The sequence below is a fragment of the Parasteatoda tepidariorum genome, chromosome 4, assembly GCF_043381705.1.
Source record: "Parasteatoda tepidariorum isolate YZ-2023 chromosome 4, CAS_Ptep_4.0, whole genome shotgun sequence".
NCBI classification, from domain to species: Eukaryota; Metazoa; Arthropoda; class Arachnida; order Araneae; family Theridiidae; genus Parasteatoda; species Parasteatoda tepidariorum.
Genome location: NC_092207.1, coordinates 24,222,608 through 24,238,894, shown reverse-complemented (window position 1 = coordinate 24,238,894; position 16,287 = coordinate 24,222,608). Strand labels below are relative to the sequence as shown.

At 27.5% G+C, this 16,287-nt stretch overlaps 1 protein-coding gene across 1 annotated transcript in view; it reads left to right on the top strand.

Moving 5' to 3' along the window:
* Window positions 1-5,190: 5,190 nt before the first annotated feature.
* The window catches only part of LOC107455933 (uncharacterized), a 22,928-nt gene continuing 11,831 nt past the window's right edge, over window positions 5,191-16,287 (top strand). Inside the window, exons 1-2 of the mRNA XM_043040876.2 lie at window positions 5,191-5,700; window positions 14,982-15,046. Coding sequence (XP_042896810.1) covers window positions 5,577-5,700; window positions 14,982-15,046 — 189 coding nt within the window. The 5' untranslated portion in view covers window positions 5,191-5,576. The remainder of the gene's footprint in view (window positions 5,701-14,981; window positions 15,047-16,287) is intronic.

Below are 16,287 nucleotides of genomic sequence, written 5' to 3'. Positions count from 1 at the left end.
TGTTTTGTTTCTGCTTCCATTTTAATTTTGAAATACCTGTAACTAAAATAATATAAATGTGAAATAGGCAATGACTTATTTGGTAATTCTAAACAGCTGCATTATCGTTTAAATGTAATTAAAATTTATCATTAGTTCATTTATTTTGCATTTTTAAGAAATTGGCATCTTTATTAGATTAGCCTTCAACTTCAAGCATCATCCTATTGGATTGGATTTTTTATACGGATGGGAAATGCATGACTACCGTAGTAAAAAAATCCAGCCATTCACTTTACATTAAAAGAACTACAATGTGAGAATAAGAGCAACTATATACCTGGCAAAGACCCTTTTCCTTAAAAAAAGAGTATAGATAATACTGGGCAAAAACCCATAACCTTAAAAAAAAAACATAGATAATATAAAGCAAGTGCAATCAGGACAATATCTTATACGCTACTGCAGTGTTATTAGACTGGTTAATTATGCAGTGTATCCGGTTATAATAAGTGCTGATCCGTGTACGCTATAAAAATTGTTACTAATCACTGTCTAATACACACTTATCTGGTATTCCATACACTGTTATTCACAATAAAGCGCCATTGCCCGGTATTCTCTACACTGACATATTCCTAATCTCTCTTTAAGTGTGAAATTCGAAAGCCATTTCCGTCAGAAAGTAAGTAAAAGATATAATAAAAAATTGACTTTTAGAGACAGCTAAAAATAAGTAGATGTAGTAGCTAAAAAACAATTATTCTACATGATGAACTCGAAATGTAAATGCGTTTTGTTTCGATATTTTTTTATTTTATCCGTTTCCCAAATTCTTGAATAAATTCTGACTTATGTAACTGTCTCGGAAGAGAATGCAGGAGTGCTTCCCCTACCATGCCCCACCTGCTATATATTGAATATATTTTTTACCCAAATTGTTGCCTTTATGAATAATTGTTTGTCCTTTTTATTCATTTTCACTCTTCTAATATTAAGGTAGGTTGGTAGTTTATTGCTTCGCACTAGAGCTGCATAATGAGCTATCGGCGACGGTCTGGGAAACATCCCTCAGGAGTATCCGAAGACATGTCATTGCAATTTTGATCCTCAGCAGATTTGCGCGTGAAGTCAAGCACTATATGGTAGAACAGTTTAACGCGGACCAATGCTGTGCACCCTCGGTCCCTATGCAGGCTTATCAAAGGGGTCACCCACCCGCTGACAGCAGCCAGTGATGCTCGACTTCGGTCTTCTACTGAGAACCGTGTCTTTACGAGCAGTCCACTGCTGGACTCCAATAATAAAGAGCAACACCTATCCTAATTCACCCAATATCACATCACATTTAGAAAACATTCTCTTATAAAAAATTATTATAAAAGTTTGTGCCGTAATTAATTATAGTGTTATTTTTTATAATAGTAATCTTTTCAGCTGAAAGCCAGAATTATTCTATTATTGTTTCTACTTCTCCACTCAAAAATTATTTTATTTATAAATATTTTCGGAGGTATATGAAAGAAATGTTGTGCTTACTGTTCTGATTTAATAATATTTCAATTCAAAAATATAGATTGTAATAAATGACGGGAAAAAACGCATATCTAATTTAGCTATAAATGTTTTGAGTTGCAGTCAGATTTAACGTGAGCAACTATTTGAAAACGGTTGAAACGGTAAAACTAAGCTGGGGCAACAATTTATTTATTTTTTTCTTTTTTTGTTAAAAAAAAAACCTTTCACTTTGATGCTAACTATCTCTAATAACAGTAGATAAAAGTATCTTCAGGTATCATTATGAAATGCTATAAAATGGTTACTTATATACAAAAAAAAAAAAAAAAAAAAAAAAAAAAAAAAAAAATATTTGATTGCGTTTTAGCACTTATTTGCCTGTAAGAGGTGAGCTCTTTATTAAAGATTTCATTGTTAACGAAAATATTCTTTTCCACATAAAGAGTGGAAGCTCTTTATGTGGAAAATAAATATAGATAATAAAAATAGATCTTTACTAACGTAATGTGTATTTGATGTTCAAAACCAGTTATTTTAAATGTAAATTTAAAAAATCAAATTTGACAACAAATGATACAATCATAGATTTTTTCGTTTCAAAAATGAAAAAAAATTTTTTTTTTTTTGTTGAATTGAAACATTGCATGAAGCTGATAAATTTCGTCACAATTGTTAAAAAAATCTTTTGTTCATAGGAATTGATTTTAATACTAAAAATATCAATTCAGCATTTTTTTTTTTATTTTTTTTTTTTATTTCAGCAGATATTTCTCTTGATAGCAGCGAAAAAATTTAATTTTATTGTATTTAACCTTTGAAATTTGTTTTAGTGTATTCACTTTATTTTTGACGAATTCAATACTCTTGTAAGAGTTTGAAATTGCCTAATTTTATGCAACTTCAATTGGTTGTTCCATGAAGGGACTTTTTTTATTTTATAACAATTATATAATAATAATTTACAAAGAAAATTATTTGTAAACAGAAAACATATATACTTATGTCAGCAGTTTCCAGCTCCTGTTTTTTCATTAAAAAAATATTTAATGCCAAGCAATACACTTAAAAAATAATTTAGTTTTACTTGGATTAATTTAATATTTAATGAATTTTACGGTTCCTCTAAACGAATAAGTACCTTAACTCCATGAATTTTGCCCTTGAATGCATGCCTAATTTTTAAATTACTGTTGATTTTAAATTATATTTACTTTTATAGAAACACATTTTAAAGGAATTACTATAAACAAAATAAGCATGTGGTGTCAGATTACTTTAGAAATATAAATTTGATGACGTAATCCACGAATGCTACCACATTAATTTTGTTCATTTTATTTATCTGACATATCAAATAAAAAATAAGTAAATATTAAAATACATAAAATAAACTTTTTTTTTTTGTTGATCAAATGGAGCTATAGGTTATCCAATTTCACTGATGATATCTTTGAAAAATTTGATTGTCTATTGTTAAATTTAAAATAATGGCTAACGCTTCACCAATCAGAAAATTTCATTTCGTTTTTCGCTCATCCCGCATGAACGGTTTGTCGTAGAATGTTCTAATATCGACAGTGACCTTCCTCGTGCTTTAAACTATCTGTATGCCAAATTTCATTACTTTCGGTCGGATAGTTTAGGAGTCTATGAAGGACACACACAGTGATAGGCAGACATTCTTTTTTTTTAAATGTATTTAAGATTAAGTAGTAGTTTGTATAAATGTTTTAATATTAATTAAACTTATATTTAGTTTCTAGAGTTGAAAAACTAGGTTTTCATTAAAAATAAGCGGTAATATTATATTTTATTTTAAAATGAGTGGTAATTTTAGTTATCGATTAGTAAAATATCCCTTAACCACGTATGTAAATCTCATAGGAATACAACGATACTGATTCCTTTATTTAACTTATCACGATAAAAAGCTACAACCCCCTACCAAATTAGGAAGTAATTTTATGTATTTTTGTGATAATTTTTTTCTTCTTATTTTTGAATAGGTTTGAAATACTTTTGATTGAGTATTCTAGATGTTCTTTAATATTGCTAAAATATAGAATTATAATTGAATTCTCTGCAGATGTATAATGTGTCATTGTAAAAGTAATAGAACAATTCTTTCATTAATCAAAGCTAATCTCTTTTACTTTATCATATGTCCTCCAGCTATTAAAATAATTTTAAGACTTGATACTAGATAATAGTGTGGTCAGACCGTTTGATAAATTAAGAACAATCTTTTTATTTTAGCCTACAGGTCATACTTACAAAAAAAAAAAAAAAAAAAAAAAAAAAAAAAAAAAAAAAAAANAAAAAAAAAAAAACTTATTTAAGCAACTTTAATTTAAAACCAAAATAATAAGAAAACGATATGTCTGAAATTAATGAAAACAAAAAATAGTTTGAAGAAAAAACATTTCAACTTTCTTAAGATATCGAATATTTTTAAGAGCCAGGCATGATCTCTGATATCAATTTTTAGAAATATTATGCATGGGTTATGTTATTATGGCTGTCCCATTGACAAACATTGACTGTAACTAAAAGAATATTTTTGTTCACAGTTATTATTGCGCGATATGAATAAAATCGAAGTTTTCTTCGTAAAAAAAAAAATCATCTTTACCTGATTTCTTCTTCTTAAAAACGGAAGGCTTTAAAATACAAAAAATATGCACAAAAAAAAAAAAAAATCATGTTTAATGGAGAAAACAATTTATCAATACCATTGTATGAATTATTTAATGCAATGGGCAAATTTTAAAGACAATAAAGTGCTGTTTCTGAAACATATCATACATGAGTCTTTAATTATCGAAAAACATAAAAAAGATATTGAATAAAACAAACATTTAAAGAAATTTGCTTAGTAACGTTGAAAAAAGCTGCGCTTACATTTGTTCTTAGTTTAAATCCTTTCTGTCCTATTTTCAATTTCACTTTTTATACGAAACTATCAATCTTTTTCAGTTGGAATCGTTGTAATACGATATACGAAGTAAATTACGTATATCTTCACTATGAAGTTAATTTCAGAAGTTAATGATGAATAGCTGTTTCTCTTAGATTTAAATGACTGCAAATAAGTGAAAATTTGAAATATTGCTGTTTTTATGTGAGCTGAGTTTGGTAGATTATACCTTTAACACAGAAACAGACACCGATGTCTTATGCTGTATTTTATAATCATAAATCATTAAAATGTTAACTATAATATTTTTCATTAATTTTGACCTAAATTAATGCAAACTAATAGAAAAAGTATGAAAAATATGTTTAATAAAAATTCTGCATCAAAGAGCTAATAGTTTAAATTATAAAAAGCTATTAAATTTTTTTTTTGTAGATTAAAAGAAACTTTTGTCTACAAATAAGAAAAAAAGAAACGAATTAACTGATATTTAACCACGTGTCATTCAGAATTAAAAACGGAAACAATAAATTAAGATGTATTGCTAGATTCTCACTTTTGACGTTTTCTTAACAACGCACTAACAGGATGAGCTAAATCATTTAACCTAAAAATATTAAGATCGCTTATCACGATTCGGTAAATATCAAAGGTTGTATGTTGGATTGTGCAAACTTTTGGACCTCTGCCTTAAATGTCGAATGTCCAAGCTGCTTTATCTGATGCAATCTCTTCTGCCAAACCATCGTAAACCTTATGTCCTATACCACCTGCCACGTTAAATGACACCCACACTTATGGATGTTGTCACGTCATGTCTTAATGTACATACATTGATGAGCAAATAAATAAATATCCTACCTCGCATTTTCGTCAACGAATACGAAAGTTGTTCTTTTTTTTTTCTTTTCCCTCCTCAACTAGAATCTAAAACTGCATCTGCTGCAAAGCAAACTCAACCCCCTTGTGTCCCCGTTAATTGGATGAAGGCTTGTTATAACTTGACTGATAGACATTACGCTCTGAAACTTTTAATTCGAACACAGTTTATTTGAGTTATTTTTTTTATCAATTTATATGTTTTATTAAAATTCTTTTTTAAATGTGAATCTGAGCTAGTATATTAGAAGTAAATCTGAAGCTGTAAATGTGAAACACCACAATGCCTAAAGTTGGTGTCGCAGAAAGGATTATATTGACAATCGTAACCACGTGGATTTTTGTTATGCCCGGAATGATGAAGCACGCCTCCAGTGGCATTGATCCAATTTTGAAGCATATGTGTTGTAAGTGTATTATTATGAATATTTGAATTTTTAGATAGATTGCATTGGTCAGTTTTGGTAGTAAGTTTAGGTAGTTTAAAGTAGGGAATGTGAAGTAAAATATACATTCACACCACATTAATATTTAACGATATTCTAAGACAATGGGTAACTCAAGGTACTTTAAAATTTCGCCTTTGCATTTATCTATGAGGTATTTTAAAACTAAGATTTCGATTGTTTCCAAACATGATAATTATTGCGACCCAGAAAAGAGTTTTGATTTGCTTTTTAATAACACGAATATTTTTTAAGGATGGCCGTCACAGGGGTCTATTTGAGTGGCATGATATTAAAATACACAACAACAAAAGCTCTTTAAATTTCACATATAAGAGAAAGATTCTTATATCTGCTAAATACTTGCAAAATGATTGAATACTTTTTTATCTTTTTCTCGTTTTTAATTTTGATGAATTTAAAATAATTGAGGATTCATTAAAGTTTTTTTTATTTGCTGAAATATTGAGGGAATCTTTTAGAGCTTTCTAATTATTGAGAAGAATGTATATCCACCTTCGGTCGCTAACGATATTCATGCTTAGAAAGTATTGTTTCTTTTAACAAATGACTTAGTGAATTATGTATTCTGATTTTTTTTTAAAAATTTCTAATCATAAATTCAAGTCTTTTATTTTTGAATAAAATGTGATGTACAAAGAAACTTCATGGATTTTATGCATTTTTTAATTTCTGTTATATTTTATCCAGGTGGCTGATAATAATTTGATCAGAGTAACGCTTAAAAATTAAAAAAAAATTATAATTTATTGGGAACAAAAATCTATAAACAGTGTAATTTTAAAATTTTTCGAATATAAACTACAGTCAAGCTGAGTTAGAACTGAGTCGATTCCTCGTTAAATCCAAATCAGCCGATGTTATCTAAATAAAAACTATAATGCACAAAAAAGAATTAGAAAATTTATAAACCGCATACTCTTTGCAAGCTTTTATTTACAGAAATTAAAAGTTTTGAGTTTTCTTTCACGATTGAACTCCAGCAATCGATTTCGTACAACAACCCGTATAAAATGAAATTCATTATCAATAACATTGAATGGTACCAGCTATCGTTACTGCAGTACCATCAAAATGGTACCTGCTATCGCTTGATGCTTTTAAGAATTAATTGCCCCAAAGAATTTATTCGGTTGTGGAAGAAAGTGTGATTTAAATATTTCTTCCCGCCAGTCAGATTCTGTAATTAATTATCGTTTAGCCAAGAAAATGCATGTAAACATACAAATACCAGTATGTGTAAAATCTATTCAATGGTTTGCATAGAACACTTATTATTTATTGAAAAAATGGCTAAACATCTGAAGAATTTCACATTGTTCAGTCACACATGATTTTTTAGTAAATTGAATTAAGAGAGTGTTTTAAAACCGTTTCAGAGGATATGAAATTCGAATCGAATATATTTTTTGCTGGAGGCTCAAATAAAATAAATGAAGAAAAAAAAAGATAAATATTTCATTCAATCCAAATTATGTTCGTAATGACCGAGTGCTATATTGGCATTTTAACATTAAACTAATCATAAATTAAAAATTCTCTCAACATACTCGGAATCTCGTTAAATCAGGGTTCTTATTAAACTAGTTTAACCGTATTATATTAACTATTGTCTTTTAATAAAGTTTGATATTGTAATATCACATAATGTGATTTAAATTGTTGTACATCATCAATTTCTGGTTTGTTTAGAAAATTTGAAAACATGTAATATGTAACATATTCATAGTCGATATATATGTAACATACTTATAGTCGAAAATGCAAATGCCGAGTTTTTCTCAAAACATATAATTGGTTTATTTTGTCTTAAATTCTATTCGGCACATACATTTTCTAAAAATCACTTACTTTACTAATAATTTCCTAACTGTGAAGTATATACTTTTATCTATCAATAAAGTTTTAATATACTAATACATTTTTTAATATATACATATGGAATATTTAATATACCATTACATACTCTTTTAATTTATTGTACAGGACACAAAATACAAACCAGAAAATCAAAATTAGTTTTGATCTAAGAATTGTATTTTCATGTACCAAAAATCTTAATGGTTTAAGAGGGCTAGCTAATTAGTTGTCACAAACGTTGTCTTAAGTTACGAATTACAGACAGAGAAACATACTTTGTCTGAATAAATATGTCTTTTATTCACCGGATTTCGATTTTTGACCCTTAAAATTTCTGTGTAGTTTCTTGGAGAACATCTGAAGTGGGCGAAATCTGTTGGGTAGTTCCGGCGAAATCGAATTTTAAAGAAGTCATACATTTATAAAATAATAAAAAATAATAAATATTAATAAAAATGTATTTTTTCATGGAATGATTTTTTAATTTTTTGGAAAATAACTGTGTGTAAAAATTTTTCGGTTCACTTTAAAAGTTCTTGAGATATGGAGAAATACGCAAAAAATAAAATCAACATTAATCGATTCAAACTTTAAATTGTTCTCCTGAGCAAACTATGGGGACCATATTCACCAGATTGCAGCTACCCCCATATTTTGGGGGTCAGAAATTCGAATTCATTGAAAAAAAAGGTATGTTAATTCAGAGAAAGTGCTTTTTTGTGTCTGATTTCATAACTTAAAATATCATCATCTGCTATAATTAATTTGCATATTCAAGGTCACCCCTTCCAAACCATTCAGTTTAAGCCTTAGTGAGGAAAGATCCGATCATTCGATCAAAAGTTATTCTGGGTGGTCCGTTTTTTTGGTGCACTGTACATCAACAGTTTGTGAAATAGTCAAAATTTGAAAACTCATTTTAAAGTTTTTACAATCGAAAGTAAATTTAAGTTTTACTTAGTTTTTCACATTAGAAAAAAACTATTATCTCTGACAATTGATCGAATTATCTCTGACAAACTATTAGTAACTCAAAATGTGTTTTATTAGAGTTTTTAAAAAAAATAATACTTTGAAGTGAAAAAAATGCAATTTTATTAAATAAACAATATATATAACATATATTTGAAATCGTTTCGTTATTTTCAGTTTTAAATATTTGTTTTTGCATAAAAAAAATGATACATCGAGAATGTTTTTGGATTTTGAGTCAATGTACACTATACCAACAGTTTGTAAGTGATTAAAATATTGAAAATTAGTTTAAGTATATAAAAAATAGAAAATATGTTTATTGAATTTTTCTTTTCTTTTACTTTATTAAATAACGCTTATGTGATACTTAAAAATAATCACCTATTGTTAAAACAATTTCATTACTTCCTATAAGATAGCTAATAATATCGCTAAAAGATCAACCTTTTTTTTTCTTTTTCTAAAACAGTATTTTTCTTATTAGCTTACAGTTTTAAACTACACGTTTCACTACACTTTTCTTTATTTTCTTATTAATATTGATAATTTTATGTTCTGAGAAGATTTGTTGCACCAATTGAGATTCTTCTTTAAGATGTTTATAATTGAAAATTAGTAAATGATCTTAAATTAAAGCATTCAAAAAGTGAGATTCATGTATTGATTCATATACAAAAAGTGAATATCAAAATAACTACATTTCCAAAATTCTATTTCTGAAAAGAATTGCTGTGACGTATTTTGTATATTTTTATTCCAATGAGATAATTTTGTAGCCTCTCATTCACAGAATTCATAATTCAAATATGCAAATAAAAGAACTTAAAAGCCAAAATTAAAAGTCTGAAAAATTTAATTCTTCGAAATTTTATTTCATTGTAAACTTAAAAACGGCACTATGTTATTTAAAAATATTTTTTTTTAAAAATTTCGAGACATTTAGTTGGTTTTTAATGTGTGGCAGATTAAATGAGTTTAGGAGCATAATTATTCCTAAAACTTAAAAACGTTAGTAACTGTTATCTAAATAACTAAAATAGTGCATAAAACAAAATTTTAAAGATACTTATCACAAAAAAATAAAATAAATATATGGTACTCAATAACAGCAAGAAATCTTTTAAAATTTAATAGCTAATTTTTTCTATTTGCAGTGAATTCTTTGATTATTATTTTAAGAATTGAACAGTTTTCTTTTTTATTATAAGAAAATGTTGCTATTTTAAGATACTTTTGAATGAAACTGTTAAGTTCGTGAATAGTTATAATTAGTGTCGAACAATACAAAGCAAAATATTTAGACACAGCTACATATCGTGGACAAGATGTATTGAATATTTAGAGCGACGCAAATTACTGAATAAAAATGGAACTTTTCAAGGGACTTTTTATTTTGCTGGTTGTTTTAATTCGTTTTAAAATTTTTAAATAACAATAATCTGTTGCCATTGTTTTACTAATCTTCAACCTTTTTTTCAGAATTTGTAAAATATTGTAACGATAACTAAACATTAATTATTTCTATTGTAGCCTATAGATTTACTAAAAAATAGTTTTTTTTCTCCTCTTTTTTAAAAATTAAAATTGTGTATGACTACTTTTAATCATTAAAATATTTTTAGACAAACTCTTCTTCCTCCAATTAAAGTTTTTGCTGATTACTTCATTGACGATTGAAATCTATTATCTAACATGCATGATTGAAATCCATTACGAATTAAACAAAAATAGGAATCTAATGTGATCAAAATATAAAACTCATGATTTTAAAATTTAAATGTTAAAATTAATTTACAAATTTTGTTAAAAGTAAAAATTCATGCATCATTACTATGAATTTATTTATCTTTTTAAACTTTAGTACATTTTTCAATTATTCAATTAGTATATTTAAATTACATACTGTACTCTTAATCAATTACATTTGTTTTGAAAATTTCGTAAATATTTAGATCAATTACAATTATTGAAAAATTTTTTTAATATTGTTTTTTTTTGTTTTTTGATGTAAGTAAATCGCACATAATATTCTATATATATATAGATAAAAGATTTCAGGAAACATGAAATAATAACAAATTTATGGAATAATAAAATCTATTTCCAAACTTTAACAAGTTTAAATAATGTCCAAAACTTGTCTAAATAATTTTAAGAAATATAAAATAAAAAATTTTTTGTAGAATATTAATACTCATTTTTAAGCATTAATAAGTTTTAAATAATATCCTAAACATGCGTAAATAATTTTATTAAATATGAAAAAATTTATAAAATTTTAAAGCCTATTTTTAAACGTCAATAAGTTTAAGTAATACGAGTATATCAAACATGCCTAAGTAATATCATGAAATAAAAAAATATCAATAAGTTTATAGAATAATAAAATCGCTTTTTAATCGTCAATAAGTTTTAAATAATATCCGTAACATGCCTAAGTAATTTCATGTAACATAAAATATGAACTAGTTTATGGAATAATAAAACCTATTTTTAAGCTTCAATAAGTTGTAAATATTTTAAATTGAGAAATGGTATTTACTTATAATAAATACTTGAAACTAAAAGTTTCACTTTTGTAGTGGTTTCTGACATATTGATTTAGATTCTTTTCACAGAGACAGAAGTTTAAGTTCTGAAAAAGAATGTTTTCAGAACTATTTATCTCAGAAAATCAAATTCCAGCGTGAAAAGATCAATGAAAAAAATCAATATTTAATTTTGTTTATGCTCGAAGTAAAACACTATTACGATCCTAAACAGATTTTGTTTGGATCGTGTAAAATATTAGACTTCTTGAACGGAAGAAATAAATGACCGAGATTAACGATTATTATTCTTGTTATATTTGTTTCTAAATGTCATAGGAGCAAACAGTAGCATTTGACATTTAGAAAATGCGTGGGCCTTTTTCTCAGAACTCACTTATTATATTATTAGATAAAAAAAATTAGATTTTAAATTAGATTTAACTAACATAAAGTGACATTGATTTGAATTTTTTGTGCAAGTTACTATTCTTCACACAAATATGGAACAAAAATACTTTATTTTTAAAACATTTTTTTGTAACAGCATCTGAACTAAGACTTTTTGAAATATTTGTTCGTATATTTCATGTTTAAAAATAACAGAAGAGGATATTTAAGATATATTCAGAATATATGTGATTTATGCTAAATACATTTACCATATTGGATTAGAATTGTGTTATAACGCAATCACAATTTGTATACGAATAATAATGGGATTCTGTTTTGACGTTTCTTAAAAAGAAATAAAATAAAAATAAAAAATAATACTTTAAATATTACAAACCAATCTTTAAGAATTCCCTAATTTAATAAAAGTTTTTAAAACTTACAATTGTATTTTCATTGTGAGATCACGAATGTAAATAATGACAAGATTCCAAAAACCGGAAGAAACTTATGAAACTTCCTGTGTATCCTTCCGCTAATGTTTTGTCTACCAGGCGAAGCTTGTACAGGCTTGTTATTGTAGAAGCTTTTATTATTGTGATTTGTGTTTAAATTTGAGTAATTTTACAGAGAGTTTTCTGTAATTTATAAATTCTAAAATTTAGTGAGCCTTAAATGAATATAAGAAAATTAATATCCCGATATAAAAAAGGGTTAAGGTTAGTCATGTTTTGAGTGTTATCCCTTATTTGACTATATTTGTGTAAAATTTCGCCATTTTTTTCTTTAGTAACATCATAGCATGCTTGTGGAGTTGTCCAAATTCAGTTGTAGTCGTCCAATTCGTTGACTTGTCCGAATTTGTAGATAAATTATTTTGTAATTAAATGTAAGAAGGCGTTATATTGTAATCACTACAAATATAATAATATTGAATGGCGCGCCTTTTCCAGTTTTGGTTTAAAAATAAATTGGGAGTTATAACCCGGAATTCTTAGGAAGAGTTTTAACCTTTAACGTTGCACGTGCTTAGTTCATACTCCGTTCATAGTTGTGTTGCCAATAGGGTTTGGTTAAGTGATCAGCATTACGCATATTGCTTCTTTTAGGTCTCCGACGAACCGATACACATCAAATTGAAGCTGAGTGGGCTTCCAGTCACCGCTGAATATCGAACCACAATCATTCCTAATGTACTGTAAAAAATGGTTTATCTTAATCGAGCAAAAATGTGTTGAAAAAACCACGAAAGAAATACAATCGAATTTGAAAACCATTTGTACTCATTATTGAGTCAAAACAGCATATGCTCATTTTTGAGATTGTGCTCGCTCTCGTTTAAACAACAAATTACTCAAAAATGAGAGCATAGTATGTCTTTTTTGCGACTGTGCATTTTTCTCAAAAATGAATATATGCCGTTTTGAGCATCTCACTGTACTCAATACTGAGTGCATGGAGCTTTCAAATTTGACTATTTGACACATTTTTGACACATTTTTGTTCAATTCTGAGAAACCCTTTTTTACAGTGTGAAAGCTTAATTCCTTTAACCACTGAGCTACTGGTATCGGTACTTAATTTAGAAATTAATTGAAAATTAGAATTGTATGTAGGTAAATTTTAAAATTGGTTGGTTGCTGCATAAATAATATTTTGAAAGTTATTCAGGATAAATCAAGCAAAGTATTTTTTAAATTGTTCAAGAATATGTTTCAAATTATGTATTAATTATTTTCATGCGATTTATGGATTGTTTCGGTATAAAAAGAACGTATTAAACTCAAATGGTTAAAAAAAATTGTTGTACTACAATAATTTTTAAAAGACATTTGAAAACCACGTTTGCATTGGTAATTGAAACACATGTTAATATGTTTCCTTCAAGAACATAACAAGGAACAACGTACAAGAAACATAAATACAAGGCATTACACGACATTTTTTCTTACAAGAAATATAAATAGTTAGTATTTCTGTAGTTAAACGCTAAGGAAACAGCCTTAATCATTAAAAAATTAAATAGAATTTTCGAGACGATTTTAATAGCAAATTTAAGAAAAATGCATGATTTAGATCGTTCAAATTGGAAATGGCGGGAATATGAATCATAGTCATTGCATATGAAATGTGAAATATGCACAAATATAGCAATACAGAATATTGATTTCAAGTTGAATATGCACAAATATAGTAATGCAGAATATTGATTTCAAGTTGAAGTTCAATATCAATTTATATTCTACACTGAAAAAAAAAAATATATGTCCAAAGCTAACAGTATTTGGTCAAATTAACAGTGTTTCTGGTTCTAAGGAAACACCAAAAAGAACGTTAATTTTTAGCCAAAGCGCTTCGGTTACGAATTTGGTAATTTTAACAATAAAGTGTGGTTTTATTATATGTGATAAAATTTGGTAAATGTGGTAAAATTAAGTAATTTTATCACGATACTTAAGAGTATGGCATAAATACTATTTACTCTGTTAAATTTGCTTTTCAGTTTCGTATTTTTAACTAAATGTGAGGTAGTAAGATCTATAATTTTAAAAACCAGAATTTCCCATAAACCGTTACCAAAAGAACGGAAGAATTACCAAATGTATGGTTTAAATACAGTATATTTCGATTTTATTATCCAGAATTATAGTTTTTTGACCAGAAATGTCTTACTATACAGTGCGATAATTTTACCAGATTATTTCTCTGTGATACTATTAATTGTGTTAAGATTATATCAATAAATTATAAAATATATAGCTATAATTATCTGGAATTTAATTAAACTCAAATTATATCTATGAAACTTTAGAATTGATACAATTCGCATTAGTTTCGAATAAAAAGAAAATCAGCTGTTCAAGAAATGAGCTCTGTTAAAGATTAAAGTTTAGTTTGAGATTTTTTCTCTGTTATGGTTTTTTGCCTTTACTTAACTTTTTGTCATCGTTTGCAAAACATTACGCAATACGAAATCGAATTTTTTTACATCTTAAAAGAGAAATGATAAAGAGAACTATTCTTAATTCTACATACTACTTACCCAGTGTCTATTCAAAAATGCTACTTTATATTTTGTTCTGATGAGAGATTAGTTTTCATTTAAACCTCAAAATTATATTTGAATTCTGATAAATTGCAAATTGCACTGATCATAATTTTAGAAATGTCTTTCAGTGTTGATTTAGTTGTATTTAAGCTGAGAGTTAATTTTTTTTAACCAGTTGAATATTTCTGTTTTTCTTTACTACCATGGTAACAGAAAACTGAAAAAAAGTCTAATAGTTACCTTATCATTTAATCTTGATTGTTAGGTTAAGTTCAATCCAAATAATCGAATTCAAACTCAAATTATGTTAAAATATATGCTTCGAGAATGAATGATGTTTGGATTCTAATTTTTTTTTTCTAACTTAGTAGTTGAGAAAGAAATATTGACAGATATATTTTTCTCTTTCAATTTAGCTGCTGTTTATGGAGAAAAATTTTGGAAAGATCTGATAGAGTGCAGTGTTGTGTTGAATAAAGCGGTAAATATAATCAATAATATATGCTATACATTAAAATATGCGTGTTATAAATTAAGAAAGTTTTGAATAAAAATTCTATAGCTTGCACTGTTAGAAATTTCTCAGAAAAAAATGGTTAAATGACAATTTTTTTTATTTTTATTTAACCATATTTAAACAAAGCAGTCAAATGACCATAAATAAGATAGTATTTAAACTGTTAACTGTGATAAAAATCTTTTATTAACTGCTCTAATCTAATATGGCTAACCGAAATTTTATCACACCAACTAGGCCCACTTATTTCCTTGCAGATGGGGATGTTATAGCCGAAATGGCTAATCTGCTAAACTCATGACCAACAGAACTGGGGTTCTAGTCCCAACGTTGACAACACAATATTTCCCCCATTCCCTTTGATACATGAACAGTTTCCAGTGTTCTGCACTCTCTGAATTTGTGACCTCGGACTATTAAAATGCTATACTCTCAATCACGCATAGATGCCAGCATCATAAAACTGCTAAACTATATCTAATGCCTAATTAAATTTCTTTTTGATGATTTTGAAACCATGCTAGTTATAAATGGTAACAAAACCGTACAGTTTTGTATTCATGATTTTTTAACCATGCAAGTTGTAAATGGTTACAAAACTGTAAAGGTAAAAAAATGTTTTCTTTACGGTTAATTGTATGAACAGACTGCTGCCGGTTATTTTACAATAACTTTTTTTCACAGATTTTTTTTCCACAGAGTATCATTATTATTACACTGGTGTGCAAAACTTAAGCAACAAGTGGTTTTTCGGCCACAGCTCCCCAACAAAGTATAAGATAGCCATGAAATCGCAGTATAATATGCACGTAGTTCAGTAGCAAGATTATTTGTATGCAAATTTTAGAAATAAAGCGTCGTACGTAATGTAAGTGTACGTAAACCTTGAGGGTCGGCGCGAGCAGGTCAAGGCTGTGATAAAAGGATGAAGAGCACCGTAGTTAAAGTCATTCGCTGCAAGTGCAAGTGATTTGTTTTGTGAAACATGTCTTCAAGAAATCATTTAGACGACTTTACTCGAGGAAGAATGATTGGGAAGCTTGAGGAGGGGCGTAGTGTGACCAGTGTCGCCGAAGAGTTCGGGATCAACAAAAGTGTTGTTTCTCGTGCTTGGAATGCCTTTAAAACTACTGGTACAGCTGTTCGGAAGGTTGGTGGTGGCCGTCCAAGGAAAACAACACCAAGAGATGACCGTTACATTGTCC